General features: G+C 43.0%; 1 protein-coding gene across 5 annotated transcripts in view; it reads left to right on the plus strand.

Annotated features, from left to right (window-relative positions):
- LOC132380547 (transmembrane protein 143-like) overlaps nt 1–20,088 on the plus strand; it is a 72,561-nt gene extending 52,473 nt beyond the window's left edge. For 3 of the 5 annotated variants that reach the window (XR_009507810.1, XR_009507809.1, XR_009507808.1), the window contains exon 6: nt 10,269–10,406. Coding sequence is in view for 2 of the 5 variants with exons in the window: in XM_059949444.1 (XP_059805427.1) it covers nt 1,449–1,462; nt 10,269–10,759; nt 15,072–15,208 (642 nt within the window). In the remaining 3 variants the exon portion in view is untranslated. Of the gene's footprint in view, nt 1–1,386; nt 1,463–10,268; nt 10,760–15,071; nt 15,255–15,875 lie in introns of those variants that run through there. The other 2 variants (XM_059949444.1, XM_059949445.1) reach the window with 1 other exon arrangement.
- The last annotated feature ends 475 nt before the right edge of the window (nt 20,089–20,563 follow it).

Raw genomic sequence — 20,563 nt, forward strand, 5'->3', positions numbered from 1 at the left:
AGTAATTTCTAAGATAGCGACGTGTTTGGCGCAACTTTGTGGGCCGAAGGGCCTGTATTGTGCTGTAGGTTTTCTATTTTTCTATGTTTCTAAATTTGACCTAAAATGTGATCAGATCTTCACATAAGTCCTAAAACTAAGTAAAGAGAACCTTTTTAAATAAATAACACAAAACGTTATACTTGCTCATTTATTTGTTGAGAAAAATGATCTAATATTATGTGTATCTGTTGGAAAAAGTATGTGCACCTTTGATTTCAGTAACTAGTGTGACCCCCCCCCCCCCCCCCCACACACACAGCAATAACTTAAACTAAACATTTCCAGTAACTGTTGATCAGTCCTGCACATCAACTTGGAGGAATTTTAGGCCATTCGTCCTTCCAAAATTGCTTCAATTCTGGGATGTTGGTGGACTTCCTTGCATGAACTACTTGCTTCTGGTCCTTCCATAATACTTCTGTAGGACTAAGATCAGGACTTTAACAAGGACATTCCAAAACACTGATTTTCTACTTTTAAAACTATTCTGTTGTTGATTTACAATTGTCTTTCGGATCTTTGTCTTGGTGCATTATTCAACTTTACTTTATTGTCACCAAACAATTGATACTAGAGCGTACAATCATCACAGCGATATTTGATTCTGCGCTTCGTGCTCCCTGGAGTACAAATCGAAGTAAATAAAATAAAAATTTAAATTATAAAACATAATTAGAAAATAGAAAAGGGAAAGTAAGGTAGTGCAAGTCAGGTCTGGATATTTGGAAGGTACGACCCAGATCCTGGTCAGGATCCGTTCAGCAGTCTTATCACAGTTGGAAAGAAACTGTTCCCAAATCTGGCAGTATGAATCCTCAAGCTCCTGAATCTTCTCCCAGAGGGAAGAGGGACAAAAGTGTGTTGGCTGGGTGGGTCGTGTCCTTGATTATCCTGGCAACACTGCTCTGACAGCGTGCGGTGTAAAGTGAGTCCAAGGATGGAAGATTGGTTCATGTGATGTGCTGGGCTATGTTCATGATCTTCTGCAGCTTCTTCCGGTCTTGGACAGGACAACTTCCATACCAGGTTGTGATGCACCCTAGAAGAATGCTTTCTACGGTGCATCTATAAAAATTAAGCTTCTATTAAGCTTCAGGTGACGGACTGCTACCCTGATATTTTCATGTAAAATGTCTTGATACAATTATAAATTCCTTGTTCCTTCAACGACTTCAAGCTACCCAGGCCTGAGGCAGCAAAGCATCCTCAAACCATTATGCTCCTTCCACCATGCTCCACATTTGGGATGACGTTTTGATGTTGGTGTGTAGTGCCATTTTTCCTGCAAACCTAGCACTGTGCATTTCTGCCTAAGTATTCAACTCTCTTCTCATTTGTCCACAGTGCATTGTCCCAGAAGCATTGCAGAACACACGTGGTCTGTTGCAAACTTGAGATGTGCAGCAATGTTTTTTTTCAGGTGAGCAGTGGTTTCCTCTGTGGTATCTTTCCAAGACTTTATGGTTTTTCTTATCGTTGACACATAAACAGAGACTTTAGCAAGTTCTAGAGATTTTCTGCAGATCTTTTGCTGTTACCCTTGTGTTCTTTCTCACTTCTGTCAACATTGTACATTGTGTTCTAGGTGTGATGTTTGCAGGAAGCACTCTCCTAGGGAGAGTAGCAATAATATTGACTTTCCTCCATCTGTACACAATTTCTCTTTCTATGGACTGATGCCAAGACTCAGGTCTTTAGAAATGCTTTTGTAGCCTTTTCTAGCTTCGTGCATCTCTACAATTTTTCTAAGGTCCTCTGAAAGTTGTTTTCATCAAGGCATGGTGCGCATAAAGAGATCTTTCTTGAGAAGAGCAGGTTCTTTCAGTAACTTGACTTGTGTGTCTCTTTTACAGGGTAGGGCACCTTTACAACCCACTCTTCCAATCTCATCTTATTGATTGGAACACCTGACTCCAAATAGCTTTTGTAGAAGGCATTAACCAAGGGTTCACATACATTTTCCAATAAATACATATGATACTGGATCATTTTCTCAATAAATAAATAAATGAACAAATATAATGCTTTAGGATTTGTGTGAGGATCTGATTACATTTTAGGTCATATTTATGCAGAAATAGAGAAAATTCTAAAGGGTTCAGAAACTTTCTACACCACTGTAGTTCACTGAAAGCAGTGTTAGAGGTGGGCAGGTTGGTGAAAAAATGGCAGCTTTCATCAGTCAGAGTACTGAGTACAGGAGACAGGAGAGAAGTTACCACTCAGGTCCTTTCCAAATCTTTTCATCTCCCACCCTAATTCTATGTCCCTTATTTTCGGTCTCCCTATTTCACTGTAAGTTTTGACGTACACGTCAAATAAAATTGAATCATTAATCTTGTTGCTTTGTGCCTTATCTCTGCCTCTCACCATTTTAAGAAACCCTTTACCAAGGTTGCCCAAATTTTTTTATGCCATGGCCCCCTACCATTAACCAAGGGTTCCATGGACCCCAGGTTGGGAACCCCTGTACTGTACAATCCCCCAACCCTCATTCTCTATGTTCTAGGCTATAAGGACCTAGCCTAGCCAACCATACCCTATAACTTAGGCCTTCTAATCCAGGCAACATCCACAAAGATATTTTTTTCTGCTCTCTTTCCAGCTTAACTACATCTTTCTGAATCAGGGTGGCCAGAACTGTACACAATGCTCCGTGCATTTTCATCAACAACATGTACAATCGCAACATAATGTCCCTAGTCCTAAACTCAAACAACAGTCACAAAATGTTGGAGGTCAGGCAGTATTTCCCTCCATAGGTTCTGCCTGACATGCTGAATTCCTTAAGCATTTGGTTTCTGTTACTCAAGGTTTCTATCTGTAGAATGTATGGTGACTCCTGCATTCAGTGCCCTGACTGATGAAAGCTGTCTATTTCACCACCCTGTCCACCTCATATATTGCTTTCAGCAAATTATGCCCTCTGTCCATCTGTTCCATTACAGTCCCTAGTGCCCTACAATTCATAGTATAAGTTGCAAGAAAAAGGTTTGTGAATCCTTTGCAATTACCTCTTTTTCTGCATTAATTACTCATAAAATGTGTAGCGGATCTTCATCTCAGTCACAATAATATACATACACAATCTGCCTGAACAAATAACACAAACAATTCTACTTTTCATATCTTTATTGAACATATTGTTTAATCATTCAAAGTCCAGGCTGGAAAAAGTTTGTGAACCCTTGTATTTAAAAACTGGTAGAACCTCCTTTAGCAGCAGTAACTTCCACCAAACATTTCCTGTAACTGCTGATTCTGATTGTGGCTTGACCATTCCACAACACAAATTTTCTTCTTTTTAAACCATTCTGTCACTGATTTATTCTTGTGTTTCAGATCATTGTCTTGTTGCATCACCCAACTTCTATTAAGCTACAGGTGATGGACTGCTACCTTGACATTCAACAGTTAAATGTCTTGATATATTTTGAATTCATTGTTCCCTCAATGATTGCAAGCTGCCCAGACCCTGAGGTAGCAAAGTAGCCCCAGACCACAATGCTGCTTCCACCATGCTTCACAGTTGAGATGAGGTTTTGGTGTTGGTTTACAGTGCCTTTTTTCCCACACAGAGCGGTGTGCATTTCTACCAAAAAATTCAACTTTTGTCTCATCTGTCAACAGAACATTGTCCCAGTAGCATTGTGGAGCATCCAGATGGTCTTTTGCAAACTTGAGATATGTAGCATTGTTTTTTTTGGAGAGCAGTGGTTTTCTCCATAGCGTCCTTCCATGAACAACATTCTTGTTCACTGTTTTTCTTATAGTGACTACATGAAGAGAGACAACAAATTCTAGGGATTTCTGCAGGTCTTTTGCTGTAACCCTTGGGTTCTTTCTTACCTCCTTCAGCATTGCATGTTGTGCTCCTGGTGGGGTCTTTGCAGGATGCCCATTCCTAGGGAGAGCAGCAACAGTACTGAATTTCCTCCATTTGTAGACAATTTCCCTTACTATGAACTGATGATTATTCAGCACTATAGGAGTGCTTTTGTAGCCTTTTCCAGCTTGATGCATCTCTACAATTTTTCTCCTAAAGTCCTCTGGAAGTTGCTTTAATTGAGGCATTGTGCCCATAAGCAGATCTTTATGAGAAGAGCAAACTCTATCAGTAACCTGACTTTGCGTGTCTTTTTTTTATATAGGGCTGGGCACCTCACAACCGACACTTCCAATCTCATCTCATTGACTGAAATATCTGAATCCTAATAGAATTTGTAGAAGTCATTACTCCATAGGTTCACTTACTTTTTTGAACCTAGAATGTGATTATTTAAATAGTGTACTCCATATTGATGAGAAGTACAATTGTTTGTGTGTTAAAGTTTAGGCAGATTGGGTTTGTCTGTAATTGTAACATGGTTGAAGATCCAACCATAGGTAATTACAAAGGATTCACAAACTTTTTCTTGCAACTTATGTCTTGTGTCTCCTGCATTCAGTGCCCTGACTGATGAAAGTTGTCTTTTTCACCACCCGTCCACCTCATATGCTGCTTTCAGCAAATTATGCCCTCTCTCCAACCATTCTGTTACACTCCCTAGTGCCCTACAATTCATAGTATGTCCTAGTTTCCAAAAGCCATCATCTCAAACTCAAAAATGCAAAGTAATTTGTTATCAAAGTATATTGTCACAATATACTACCCTGAGAGTCATTTTCTTGTGGGCTTTCAGAGTAGAAACACAATAGAATCAATGAAAAACCACACACAATGTGATAGACCAACTACCAATGTGAAAAAGACAACAAGCTGTACAAATGCAAAAAGGAAAAAAAACAAACAAAATAATAAATATCAAGAACATTAGAGGAAGAGTCCTTGAAAGTGAGTCCATAGGTTGTGGGAACAGTTTAGTGATGGGGCAAGTGAAGTTATCCCCTCTTGTTCAAGAGCCTAATGGTTGAGGGTTGATGGCTGATTGCTTAACCGTATTGAAATCCATTTGCCACTCCTCAGACCTCTTCCCTAACCGATCAAGATCCCATTGGAAGCTATAATAATGTTTCTTGCCATCAATACTTACTATATGTTGTAATTTGTCATCCAAATTATTAATGTACACTCAATGGCTACTTTATTATGTACAGAGTTATGTTCATGGTCTTCTACTACTGTAGCCCATCCACTTCAAGGTTCAATGTGTTATGCTTTCTGCACACCATGGTGTAATGCAAGGTCATTTGAGTTACTGTCACCATCCTGTCAGCTTGAACCAGTCTGGTCATTCTTCTCTGATCTCTCTCATTGACAAAGTATTTTTGCCCACAGAACTGCCACTCACTGGTTTTAATTTTTTTGTTTTTTGCACTATTCTTTGTGCAACAGTCTCTAGAGTATACAATCAGCACAATCTGTGCAGATTGGTGATATTATCTCCTCCTCGCTGACTATCAATGCACTCCTCCGGATGTGTGCTTAGCCCACTACTCTATTCCTTCTATACCCATGACTGTATGGTTAGGTATAGCTCAAATACAATCTGTGAATTTGCTGATGATACAACCTTTGATGATAGAGTTTCAGATGGAGATGATAGGGCGTACAGGAGCCTGATGAGTGGTGTCATAGCAACAACCTTGCATTCAGTGTCAGGAAATGAAAGAACTGATTGTGGACTTCAAGAAGGGTAAGATAAGGAAACATGAACCAATCCTCATAGAGGGATCAGCAGTGGAGAGAGAGCAGTTTCAGGTTCCTGGGTGTCAGGATCCCTATCATCATGTTTTGCATTGTACGGCTGCTGCTAAGTTAGCAGATATCATATCACATGCTGGTGATAATAATTCTGATTCTGTTGTGTGTGAAAATCCCAGGAGATCAGCAGTTTTTGAGATACCCAAACCACTCTATCTAGCAGCAACAATATTTCCATGCTTCGAAAGTCACTTCGATCACATTTCTTCCCATGCTGATGTTTGGTCTGAACAGCTGAACCTCTTGATCATGCTTTTATGCATTGAATTGCTGCCACACAATTAGCTGATTAGATATTTGCGTTAACAAGCAGGTGTACCTAATAAAGTGGCCACTGAGTGTATATTCTCATCTAAATCATTACTATAGCGATAACAAATAACAAAGGTCCAGCACTGATCCCTAGGAGGCACTGCTATTCATAGAAGTCCAGTCTGAGAAACAACCATCAGAACCAGGCTTATTTGACAAGAAATTTGTTGTTTTGTAGCAGCAGTACAATGCAAGAAATAAAAATTACTGTAAGTTGTAATAACTAAATAGGGAAAAAGAAGTAGAGCGAGGTCGAGTTCATTGGTTAAAGGACTGTTCAGAAATTTGATGGCATTGGGGAAGACGCTATTCGTAGAACATTGAGTGGTTCTTCAGGCTCCTGCATCTCCTTCCCGATGGCAGTAATGAGAATAGGGCATGTCCCAGATAATGAGGCTCGTCAGTGATGGATGCCGCCTTCTTGAGGCAATGCCTCCTGAAGATGTCATCGATGGTGGGAAGTGTTGTGCCATACTGGAGCTGGTCACCTCTGCAGCCTCTTTCCATCCAGGGCATTGAGCCTTCATAAGGCACAGGTATAGAATTAGGCCATTCAGTTCGTCGAATTTTCTTCACCATTCCTTCATGGATGATTTAATATTCCTCTCAACCCCATTCTCCTGCCTTCTCCTCATGACCTTTGATGCCCTTACTAATCAAGAACCTATTAACCCTACTTTAAATATACCTAATGACGGTTTCCACAGCCAGCTATGGCCATGAATTCCATGGATACCACCTTCTGGCTACAGAAATTTCTCCTCATCTTTGTTTTAAAGGAATTTCCCTGTATTCTGCATTCCAGGCCTTGGTACGACCAGTATCTGTTTCCTACCATCCTGCCAATTTTGTATCCAACTTGCTGACTCACCCTATATGCATGCAATCAGACTACATGTAAAACATTATTTTAAAAAAAGCCATATTTAAAACCACATATACTACATCTGCCACCCTCCCCTGGTTAACCTCCTTCATCGGTTCATCAAGGTATTCAATCAAATTTGTACGACATCTCCCAGGCATGAGTCTTGCTGGCTGCCCCAAATCAACTCCAGCCTTTTCAAATGTAAGTACTGCATATCATCTCTCAGAATACTTTACAGCAACTCACCTGCCGTAGACAGTAGGCTGTCGGGCCTATAATTACCAGGTCTTTCTCTACTGCCCTTCTTAGTTAAAGGCACAATATTTTATATCCTCCAGTCCTCACTAGAGAATAGAAATGTTTCAATTATCTTAACAAGGGCCTCTATAATTAGGCTATTTTCTAAATGGTGAGAGAATACAAAACCAGAGGTGGAAAGGGACTTGGGAATCCTAGTGCAGGATTCCTAGATGTTAGATTAAGTCAGTGGTGACAATGGCAAATGCAGTATTAGCATTCATTTCAGGAGGACTGGAATATAAGAGCAAGAATATAATGTTGAGGCTTTAAAAGACAATGGTGCGGCCGCATTTGAAGTATTGTGAGCAGTTTTGGGCTCTTACCTAAGAAGGGATGTGCTGACATTGGAGAGGGTTCAAAGGAGGTTCACAAAAATGATTCCAGGATTGAAAGGCTTATCATATGAGGAGCGTTTGATGGCTCTGAGCCTGTACTCACTGAAACTCAGAATGAGGGGGATCTCATTGAAACCTATTGAATATTGAACGAGTGGATGTGGAGAGGATGTTTCCTATGGTAGGGGAACCTAAGACCAGTGGACACAGCCTCAGAATAGAGCAACATCCATTTCAAATGGAGATGAGAAAGAACTTCTTTAGCTAGAGAGCGGTGAATCTGTGTAATTGATTGCCACAGGCTGCTGTGCGGGCCAAGACATTGGGTATATTTAAAGCACATTTTGATAGATATTTGAGTAGTCAGGACATGAAGGAATATGGGGAGAAGGCAGGAGATTGTGGCTGAAAGGGAAATGGATCAATCATGATGAAATGGTGGAGCAGATTTGCAAAGGAGAAATAGTCACTGACAACTCTCCTCTCCTTTCAGATTCCTTCTTTTCCTGCCTTTTACCTTTTTCACCCACCTGACTTCACATCACCTTCCTCTACCTCGCCTTTTTATTCTGGCAACTTATCCCTTTCCAGTCCTGAAGAAGGGTCTCAACCCAAAATATCGACTGTTTATTCATTTTTATAAATACTGCTTGACCTGCTGAGTTCCTCCAGTATTTTTTATTTCCCGCGCTGAGAATGCTGCCCATTCTCCAGCGGCTCCACACATAGAATTCTGTCTTTTAAGGGGTCTTATTCTCTCATTATTTACTTATTTTCCTTTAACATACTTAAAAGAAATTTTCTTGGTAGTCTGCTCAATTTTCTCTGACTAAGCCATATCTGTCCCATTGGCCCAACTTGTTCATGCCAACTGTGCTATCCAGCTGCCCATTTTTGCTGCGCAGCCCGCCAGCTCTCTCCTATTCATCTACTTATCTCATTGACTTTTAAACGTTGCTAATGTGCCTGCAGGGTGGTGAGTGGAGATACATCTCTACCAAAGGAGGTGTAAGGCACGCCCTCCCAATGCTAGCCTGCAAGTCACCTGCTTAGCACCCCACCCCCAGATCAGGGTCATGTGAAGCTATGGAAGCAGGTGGTGGATGGTCGTATGAGCAGCCGGTGCATATCACAAGTCCTGGCTATGTGACCACTGACACCAGAGTATCAGTAATGGCTGGGGTTCCCGTCTTGTAAAGATGCTGCCCAGATGAGGGCAATGGCAAACAACTTCTGTAGAAAAATTTGTCAAGAACAATCATGCTCATGGAAAAGCCACCTGTGGCAATGAAGTCCACAGAATCACCATTCTCTGGCTAAAGAAATTCCTCCTCATCTAGCAGCTCATTCCAGCTATGCACCATCATTTCCATGAGGAAGCTCCCCCTGACATCCCTTTTAAATCTCTCACCTCTAATCTTAAGACTGCACCCCATTTCTTTTAGCAATCCCCTCCCTTGTAAAAGAATGTGTACCTTCACCCTGTCTGTGCCCCTCATGATTATATCCTACCTTCTAGGGAATTAAGTCCTCGTCTATGCAACCACTGTTTGTAACTCAGCCTCACACCACCCCCCACACCCAAGTCTAGGCAACATCCTGGTGATTCTTTTTCCACCTGTTCTGTTTGAAAACCATCTTTCCTATATCAGGATAACCAAAACTGTACAGGACACTAAGTGCGCTCTCAACTATATCTTCTATGACTGCATCATAACTTTCTTACTCCTGTGTTCAATGTCACCCTTGACCTGTGATCCATTTTTCATGTGAGCAGGGAGGCCACCATAGACCCAGTGTCCTTGTTTAATTGGGTAGCCACCTTCATCCTAGGATTGATGTTTAATGTGGGCAGTCAGACAACCCTTCAAAGGTTTCAAAGGTACATTTAATGTTAGAGAAATGTATATGATATACATCCTGAAATGCTTTTTCTTCGCAACCAGCCAGGAAAGAGGAGTGCTTCCAAAGAATTTAATGAGTTAAATGCTAGAACCCCAAAGCTGCCTCCTCCCACTAAGCTGCAGCAAAGCAACGATCCCCCCCCCCTCCTCTACCAGCAAATTGAGGATCTGTGTTTGATGAGGGCAAGGAAGAAATCTACAGTCCAGATCCAGGGTTGATGTGGGCACTGAGGCCACCCATTGTACGTGTCCACGTTTGATGTGACTGGGGAGGGCATTGCTTAGCGGCATGGTAGCATAGTGGTTAACACAATGCTTTACAGTTCTACCAACCTGTGTTCAAATCCCGCAGCTGTCTGCAAGGAGTTTGTATGTTCTCCCTGTTACCACATGTTTTTCCTCTGGGTGCTCCAATTTCCTCCCACAGTCCAAAGATGTACCGGTTGGTAGGTTAATTGGTCACCGTAAATTGTTCCAAGATTAGGCTAGGGTTAACTCAGAAGTTACTGGGTGGCATGGCTCAAAGGGCGGAAAGGGCCTATTCCACTCTGTGTGTCAATAAATAAATAGGTGGGATCGATGTTTGATGTGGGCAGGGAAGACATCACTCACCTGCGATCCATGTACAACGTGGACAGAGACACCAGTCTTGTCCCAGGGTCTATGTTTCATGTGAGCAGTGTGACCACCATTGACCGAAAATCTATGTCTGATGTGGGCCGGGAGACTAACCTTGACCTGGGATCCATGATTGATAAGGGCAGACCAGCCTAACTCCAGATCTCCTTCCTCCTCCTTTCCAGGAGCTACTGCAAGCGTGTGATCGTGGCGGCCCGTGAGCGGGAGGGAAGGTTGGTCCTCCGGTCGTTCAAGGACATCCCACTGGAGAATCTGGAGCACCTGCTGCCCTCGGCACAGCCACGTGTCAGCCTGCCAGGCCGGACCTCCCTCTACCTCAGCCTGGCAGCAGGCGGGGCTGTCCTCTTCGCCAACCTGACCGTGCTGGGCCTGTATGGACTGCGGCTCAATTTTGCCCTGTTGCTGGTCCTCTTTGGAGTGCTGATGGCTGGCAGACTGCGACGCCTGTCTCGGGTGCAGCGGGAGAGGGCGGCGCTAGCCCACGCCCTCGTGTTGGCCGGCCGCTGCACCTCCGGCAACGGAGAGCTCCTGGCAGCTCTGGCCCGACGGGCCCAGCAGGAGCATGTCAAGGAACTGATGCTCGCCCATGCCTTCCAGCTCCTCCTCCTACACCAACACCGTGAGCAGGGAGGCCCCAGCAGCATCACATACACCGGTGAGTCCCATCCACTTTTATGTTACCTGCTGGCACAGGGCTGCATTTGTCACCGCGGGTGTGTTTGGTGTAGAGAGTTGGGGCATCTTCATGCCAGGATCCATGTTTAATGTGGGCACAGAGGCTTTCAAGAGGACCACTACCTTGTAGGGTTTGGAGGCTTGTGTACCTCAATGATCTGGAGAACTATGGTGGCTGAAGTCAGGGTCTTGTGCTTTGGCTCTTGGTAAAATCACCCATGCCAAACTGTTTGACATGGGTGATTTTACCAAGAGCCAAAGCACAAGACCCTGACCAGACTGAGTTGTTCATCAGTCCTCCAGGTTCGAGGGTTCAGCTCAAGGCTAACAACTTTGGTCAAAAAATAATTGTTATGGAAACAGCAATGAAGGTTGTGGTCCTCTTGGAGGCCTCTTTTGTGCGACTGAGGACCCTGAACCACACCTGGGGCACAGTAGAAAAGATGGCCAAGGACAGACAGAGATATTCATGGCTGCCATAATTATGCACCAGCAGCTTAATGGGCAGTAAGCAAGTACAGAGGCTTTTGCTCACCTTGGAGCTGTTTCATGTGGCAAGGAAGGCAGGTGCAACGAGATCGTTTAATGTGGACAGGGTGGGCATTTTTGATCTTGGAGTCCATTTTTGGCAAGGGTACGGAGGCCATGTTCAGCCTGGGAAGATGTAGACAGGAAGGCCATTTCTCACTCAGGATACATGTTTCTTTTCAAATCTTTTTATTATTATTTTTCAAAAATAACACAGGAACATCAATGTAACAACACTTACGATGCCTCAAAAAAAAAACGAAATTATCTTAAAGATTGAAAATTTTTGTGAATTTTAAAAAAAACCCGACTAAGCAAGAAAAAACCCATTGGGGGTACAATCCCGGAACCATGCGTCATACAGAAAGCTCCTAAAAATAAACATCAAACCGCCAACAAGAAAGAAAGATATTTCAGAAAAAAAATGTACACTTAGATCATGGAGGAAATCTATCAGTTAACTGACATGATAATAATCAGCAAATCACCATCTCTTCTCAAAATCAAATAAAGGTTCAAAGGTTTGACTTCTAATTTTCTCCAAGCTAAGACACAGCATCACTTGAGAGACCCATTGTGATAAAGTAGGAGCTGATATATCCTTCCATTTCAACAAGATGGCCCTCCTAGCTATCAATGTAACAAACGCAATAACATGTTGGTCAGACGCAGAAATACCATGGATATTTTGAGGAATTATTCCAAAAAGCACAGTCAATTTATTACGTTGTAAGTTGATCCTGGGTGCTTTAGAAATTGTCGAGAAGACTGACTTCCAAAACTCTTTTAATATAGAACATGACCAGAACATATGTGTCAGTGTAGCTATCTCAGTTTTACATCTATCACAATACTAGTCAACATTGGGAAATATTTTAGAAAGTCTCTCCTTCGTCAAATGGTAACGACGTACAATTTTAAATTGAATCAGTGTATGACTAGCACAGATCGAAGAAGAGTTAACCAGCTTCAGAATCCGTGTCCAATCCTCCCATATAAAAGTCAATGGGGCACAGTAGAAAAGATGGCCAAGGACAGACAGAGTTATTCGTGGCTGCCCTAATTATGCACCAGCAGCTTAACGGGCAGTAAGCAAGTACAGAGGCTTTTGCTCACCTTGGAGCTGTTTCATGTGGCAAGGAGGGCAGGTGCAATGAGATCCTTATGGTTTAACGTGGACAGGGTGGGCATTTTTGATCTTGAGGCCATTTTTGGCAAGGGTACAGAGGCCATGTTCAGCCTGGAAAGATGTAGACAGGAAGGCCATTTCTCACTCAGGATATATGTTTGATGTGGGCTGAGAGGCCACCCTTGGACTGGGATCCATGTTTGATGTGGAGCAGGGAAGGCATCCTTAACTTGAGATCCATGTTTAATGTGAGAAGGGACACTTTTGTTCACCTGGGAGTCATGTTTCACATGACAGGAGGGCGTTCTTGCCCTGGGAAGCATGTTTAATGTGAGCGGGGAGGCCATTTCTCACCTGGGATCCATGTTTGATGTGGTCAGGGAAGGCATGTGCAGCCTGAGATCCATATGGTTTAGTGTGGGCATCTTTGATCTCAACCCTGATTATCATCACACGTACCGAGGCACAACAACAAACTTTGTTTTGCATGCAACTTGTACAGATCACTTCATCACATGAGTACGTCAAGGGAAAAGCAATAACAGAGTGCAGAAAAAAAGTGTTTACAGTTACAGACAGCAAGAGGCATAGATAAGGTAGAATGCCTTAGGATGTGAACTTATCAAGTGCCAAAGGGCAGAGCTTTTAGGGCAAGGGTGGTACAAGTTTAGAGCTTCTGATTCATACAGCACGGAAACAGACCCTTCAGCCAATCTAGTGAATACTGGCCTGGTTTTCTACCTTGTCCCCTCCATACCCTTCTCATCCATGTACCTATCCAAACTTGTCTTAAAGGTTACCATTGAACCCGCATCCCCCACTTCGCGCTTGCTCATTCTACACGGCACCACCCTCTGAGTGAAGAAGCCCTCTCTCAGGGTCCCCTTAAATATTTCACCTTTCACCCTAAATCTGTGACTTCTAGTTCGCATCTCACCCACCTAGAGAGAGGAGAGCCTGTGTGAAAAACCCTTAATTATACCTGTTATGCTTTGTAACTGCAGAAACGAATTAAAGAAAAACACAGGAGCCCGGGATAATGTGTCCACTTAGTTTCTTTCTCAGTGAAGTACGCAAGTATGACGGTGGCATAATAACAAATGCCCTTCACGTACTTCTTACATTTCACCCATAATGAATTCTGTGAACAAACAAAGAAAGCTTAATCAAACAAAATATTTTCAATATTCTGTAATATTAAATTCTCTACAATACCCCTCATAATTTTGTATCCCTCCATGCTAACCATGATTCCCATGTGAGCTCAGCCCCATTTCCCCACATTCGGTGGTGGTGTGGAAGGTGTAGGAGGTTGCCGTAGATTGCAACGGGACAATGGTAGGATGGAGAGCTGGGATGAGAAGAGGTAGATGAAGTTTGATCTGGAAAAGTGTGAAGCAATGCAGTTTTGAAAGTCAAAAGGATGGCAAAGTACAGGATTAATGGCAGGATTCTTGGTAGTGTCAAGGAAAGGAGGGATCATGGGCTCCATGTCCATCGATCCCTCAAAGATATTGTGCAAGTTGATAGGGTTGGTGAAAAAGCCTATGTGTGTTCGTCTTCGTTAGTCGGGAGATTGAGTTCATGAGCTGCAAGGTAATGTTGCACCTATATAAAACCCTGGTTGGACCACACTTTGGAGTATTGTGTTCAGTTCTAGTCACCTCGTAAAGGAAGGATGTAGAAGTTTTAGAGAGGTTGCAGAGGAGATTTACCAGGTTGCTGCCTGGATTAAAGAGCATGTCTTTTGAGGAAAGCTGGAGCAAGATAGGACTTTTCTGTCTGGAGTGAAGGAGAATGAGTGGACAGCCAGAAACTTTTCGCAGGGCAATAATGGCCAATACAAGAGGGTGTATTTTTAAGATGAGTAGAGGAAAGTATAGGGGCGATGTCAGAGGGAGGTTTTCTTTTACGCAGAGAACCTCTGGTAGGTTCGTGGAATGTACTGCTGGGAATGGTGGGAGAGGCAGAGATATCAGAGAGTCTTAGTCAGGCACATGGATGAAAGAAAAATGGAGTGTTATTTAGCAGGGAATTGTTAGATTGATCATAGAGTCAGTTAAAATATACAATAACTGTGCTGTAATATTCAATGTTCAGTGTTTTATAAAGGATAGGATATGGAAACTTCAGAGATTTACTAGGAAGCTGCCTGGATTAGGGAGCATGTCTTATGAGGATAGGTAGAGCAAGGGAGGACTTTTCTCTTTGCAGCGAGCCATAATGAGAGGTGACTTGATAGAGGTGTACGAGATGATAAAAGGCATACAATGGACAGCCTGTGCTTTGTTCCCAGGACAACAATGGCGTACTTTGTACGATAATGAGTGGAAAGTATATGAAGGAATGTCAGAGATAAGTACTTAACACAGAGAGCGGTGGGTGCGTGGAGTGCACTGCCAGGAGTTGTCGAGGCAGCTGCATTTAAGGAACCTTTAGATATGCATATGTGTAAGAGAAAGGTTTTGATACAGTAGATCTTAGAGTAGGTTAAAAGGTCGGCACCACATCTTGGGTGGAAGATGTACCTGTCTGTGTACATACCTGTCTGTGTCTTTTAACCTTGACTAACGGGTTACCCCTCCCCCATTTGTTTCTCCCCTCCTACCCCCAACCCCCACCTTCCCACACACAGATGCGGACCTGGCAGCACTGCTGTCGCTGAGGGTGTCTGAGTGGCTGCGCCGGCAATCGGGGCTGGCCATCTCCTTCCGGGGAGCCCGCGCACTGGCCCACCTGCACGAGCTCGGCAGGCAACTGAGGCAGAGCTGAGGATCAGGAGGACGAGGGCAGCGAGCTGGTGATGGGCAGCTGTGAGGTGTGGCGGGTGCAGCGACGGAGTGGGGTGGTGGGTGGGAGGAGAAAGTTGCTCATGTTACTCAGGCAGACCAGTGGTTGACCTGCGGGAAAGGTCCAAAGGTTCAGCCCTGCTCTGTGTCCCACATATACACACAGGCATACACACACACATACAAACACACACAGGGATACATATATACACACAGATCAGGGGCAGGGTCAAAGCCATGATCGCCCATGGTGCACGATACGACACATAATGAATGATGAAGATGACTAGTGAGAGTAGGGCGATGATATTGTCCGTGTGGATATTTGTGAGGCATTTCACAAGATTCCTTGTAGTAAACAGACCCAGAAGGTGAAGATGCAAGTGATCCATGTAGTTTGGATTCAGAACTGGCTTGCCCTTAGAAGGCAGTGGGCAGTAGAGGGAAGGCTGTTATTCTAGCTGGAGATACATCAGCACTGGTCTTTTATAGAGATTATTGCTAGAATCTTTGATTTATTCATTTATTTATTGAGATACAACATTGAATAGGCCCTTCCATCCCTTCGAGCTGCACCGCCCAGCAAATCCCCCGTTTAACCCTAACCGAATCACTGAAAAATTTACAATGACCAATTAACCTACCAACAGGTACATCTTGGGACTGCAGGAGGAAACTGAAGCACCCGGAGGAAACCCACGTATTCATGAGGAGAACATACACTTCAGTGTCAGGAATTGAATCCAGGTTGCTGGTACTGTAGAGCGCTGTGCTTACCACTGCCTGCCTGCCACCCTTGATCTTGTAGTACATATAATAAGATAAATATGTATGTAAATGTCTTCAATCAAAGCAGGATGGTGAGTTTTTGCAGATTCCACAAAGATTGATGGGGTTGTTGACAAAGTAGAGAGCTGTCAAAGAATAGATCGGTTACAGATGTGTGCAGAGAAATGGTAGATGGAGTTTAACGCCAGCAAGTCGTCATCTAGGACACCCATCACCCAAGACATGCCCTCTTCTCAATACTACCATCAGATTTCAGAACGAACAAACCCATGAACACAACCTCACTATTATTTGTTCGCTTTTACACTGTTTATTAAATTAACTTTATATTTTTATTGTAATTTATAGTATTTGTTATGTATTGCTCTGCACTGCTACAGCAGGGAACAACTAATTTCATAACATATGTCAGCATTAATAAACCTGATACTAATTCTGGAGCAAGCGGTTACTCTTTGGGGCATCTGATGTAAAGGGAAAGTACACTGTTAAAGGTAGGTCCTTTCGGAGCAATGAAGTGCAGAGGGATCTTGAGGTCCAAGGCCACAGCTCCCTGAAAGTGGCTGAACAAGTAGGCAGGACGGTAAAGAAGGCATCTGGCAAGATTGCCTTCATCATTTGGGGCACTGAGTTTACAGGTGAGGATGTCATTTTGCAGATGTGTAAAACTATGACTCAGCCACACTCGGAGAACACACTGCCATTTTGGTACCCCAATTACAGGAGTATGCAGAGGCTTTGGAAAAGGTGTCGGAAAAAGCTGCCCACATAAGAAGCTACCAGCGGTGAGGTTAGGTTGGAAAAAGTTATGTTGTTTTCTGTGAAGCAACAGGGAGATTCAATAATAGTTTATCGGATTAGGAGACGTTGAGGGAGAGCAGAGAGTCGGTATCTTTATGTCAGAGGAGAAACTAGAGTACATGCACTTGAGAATGCAGATAAACATTTTAGATCAAAGTGCAGATTGTTTGCAGATGCCACACAGATTGTTAGGGTTGTAGATGGAGTAGATAGCTATCAAAGAATACATCAGAATATAGATCAGTTTCAAGTTAGTGGTTTTTTGAAGAGCCAAGAAAGTGTGTGACTATTAAATAAGTGTCTCTTTAGACTTTAGCATGGCCTTCAATAAGTTCCTACACACAGTCAGGTGGATGTGGATTCAAAATTAGCTTGGAGATAGGAAGCAGAGAGTGGTGGTTGAAGGTTGTTTTTCAGAATGTAGGCCAGCAAAGTAGTCATGTGTCCGGTACTCAGTGCTGGGATCCTTTGTATTTGTACTTCATTCAATGATTTGGATGCCAACGCACAAGGTGTTCAATGTTGTCTAATGCCATTTCCAGTACACAAATGTAAAGGAGAATAAAATAATTGTTTCTTCGGATCCAATGTATCACAAAAAAGAATAATAAAATTTAAAAAATACGATAAATATAAACACATAAGAGATTATACACATAGACTAATTATCAGTCTATAATGTAACACTAGGCACAGGAGAGTGTACGTAAGATGACTTTGGCAGGAAATGATAAAGTACTGGTGGTTGGTTGAGGAGAGCTGGGTTAGCAGGTGGAAGTGTTGCTCAGCCTTGCTGTTTGAGGGGAGTAGCTGTTTCTCAGTCTGGTGGTCCTGGCGCATGTGTATGTATGTATGTGTGTGTGTATATACATATATACATATAAAATACACACACACACACACACACACACACACACACACATCCATTCACACACATGCTTGATAGCGAAAATGCTAGACCAGTAAATTTACAGCTGACATAAAATTCGGAGGTGGTGCTGATAGCAAAGAAGGTTATTTTAAATTACTGGGGAACCTTAATCAGTTGGGGAAGTGGGCTGAGGAGCGTTCAGTGGGTTTCGATACAGATAAGTGTGAGGTGACACATTTTGGAAAGTCCGACCAGCATAAGACTTGGGGCACTTAGGCAGTGTAACAGAACAGAGGGACATAGGATTACAGTTTACAGTGCATAGCTTACGTTGAAACTGGCGTCACAGGTAGCAAGGAGGTGAAAAGGGCATTTAGCACACTGACCTTCATTGAGCTGCGCAGTGAGTAAAGAAGTTTGGATTTTATGTTGCAGTTGTATAAGTTATTAGTGAGGCCACACTACAGTGTGCAGTTGTGGTCACCCTGTAATAGGAAAGATGTGGTTAACTCAAAAAGTACAGAGTACTCAAGTTAGCTCCATCATGGCCACTAGCCTCCATAGCATTCAGGACATCTTCAAAGAACGATGCCTCAAAAAGACAGCATCCCTCATTAAGAGATGCACACCACCATTTTCTCATTGCTACCATCAGGGAGGAGTGACAGGAACCTGAAGGCACACATTCAGTGATTCAGGAGCATCTCCTTCCCCTCTGTCGTCAAATTCCTGAATGGACATTGAACCCTTGAACACTACCACATGACTTCTTGTGTTCTATTTATTTCTGTACATTTTAATGACACTTTAATTATATATATACATATATATATATATATATATAATATACATACACACACAGTTTCTATTATTAAGAATTGCATTGTACTGCTGCCACGTAGAACAAATTTCACAGCATATGCCGGTGATACTAAACTGGATTCTAATTCTGATTCTGAGAATACACACAGTGTTGATGTCATTGTGATGTGTCATCATCATCTATCAGTTCTACCATTGAGGTCTTGGTTGGATCGCTGGAACCTCACCATTGACCTTACCACCATGGCGAACCCTGCCAGGAGTTAAGCTCCAGATGAGATCGCTCTCGGAATCTCAAGAAATCACAAGCCTCTCCACCACAACAAGGAGTGCCAATCCTTAGAGAAGGCTAATTCTATTTACCTGCATCTGACCCATATCCCTCTAAAGCTTTCCTCACTGTGTACCTGTCATATTTAAACTATGGGTAGCAGAGTGGAGATATATCTCTAACAAAGGAGGTGTAAGGCATTCCTTTCCTCTGCTAGGCTGCAGGTCACCCTTGAGCAAGTTGTTGCACGTGTTTACCCCCCCCTCCCACTCCCAATCAAGGTCACATGAAATCATGGGAGCAGGTGATAGTCTTATGAGCAAGTATCACGTCTTGATGTGAACTCTGACACTAGGCAGACAAGCTCTGACAATGCCTGGGATCACCCATCTTGTAAAGTCACTGCCCACTAGAAGATAATGGCAATCCACTTCAGTAGAAAAATTTGCAAAGACCAATCATGATCAATTGACCGTAATCACCCATGTGTTACGACACGGCACATGATGATGAACTGGACCCAACGCCACCACTTCTGGCCGCTCATTCCACACACCCACCACCCTCTGTGTGAAGAATATTCCCCTTTAAATCTCTCCACCTCGCCTTAAATCTATGCCTTCTAGTTTCAAACTCCCTTAATTTATTGGTTTATTACTGTCTCATGTACCAAGATACAGTGAAAGATACAGTCTTGTTTACTGCTCATACAGATCAGATCATTACACCATACATGGAGCTGGAATATGATAAAGCAATAACAATGCAGAATAAAGTATAACAGCTGCAGAGAAACTGCAGGTAAACAATAAAGTGCAATATTATAAAATTATGAGGGTATATATAGTGTAAATGCAAGCAGACTTTTTTCCAGAGGTTGGGTGAGAATACAACTGGAGGTTATAGGTCAAGGGTGAAAGGTAAAAAGTTTTAAGGGAAACATGAGGAGAAACCTCCTCACTCAGAGAATCGTGAGAGTGTGGAATGAGCTCCCAGCACAAGTGGTGCATGCAAGCTGGATTTCAACATTTAAGGAAAGTTGGATAGGTGTATGAATGGCTGGGACAAGGAGAGCAATGGTCCAGATGCAGATTGATGGGAATGGGCAATTTAAATGGTTCAGCACGCACTAGATGGGCCAAAGGACCTATTTCTGCACTGTACTTTTCAATGACTCTAAGATCATAACAATATTGATCGTAAGATCAAGAGTTTGTCTTATCATTACCAGGGAACCATTGAAGAGTCTGATAACAGTGGAATAGAAGGTGTCCTGAAGTATGGTGGGAAATGATTTCAGGCTTTTTGATCTTCTGCCAGATGGGGTGGGGGGGGGGGGGGGGGAAGAGAGAATATCCAGCTTGTGTGGGCTCTTTGATTATGCTGGCTATTTTATGAGACAGCAGGAAGTCTAGACAGAATCAATGGAGAGGAGGCTGGTTTCCGTGATGTGCTGAGCTGTGTCCACAACTCTGCAGTTTTTATGGTCACTTGCAGAGCAGTTTGCCATGCCATGCTGTGATGCGTCCTGACTGGACGCTTTCTATGGTGCACTGATAAAACTGATGACAGTCAATGGGAACAAGCTGAATTTCCTTATCCTGCTGAGGAGACTGACAGAAGTTTGTTCAAGTTCAGTTTCAGTTTTGTTGTCATGAGGTATCAGTGCCATGAATATTAGTGTTTTGCAAGTTTACTGTACATACAGTAAACAGTATGTTATGTAATCCCAATGTACAGTAATGGGCGTACATGGAGACTCAGCCTTCTGCAAAAGCAGCACA

Source organism: Hypanus sabinus, chromosome 24 (genome assembly GCF_030144855.1).
Source record: "Hypanus sabinus isolate sHypSab1 chromosome 24, sHypSab1.hap1, whole genome shotgun sequence".
In the NCBI taxonomy this organism is placed as follows: domain Eukaryota; kingdom Metazoa; phylum Chordata; class Chondrichthyes; order Myliobatiformes; family Dasyatidae; genus Hypanus; species Hypanus sabinus.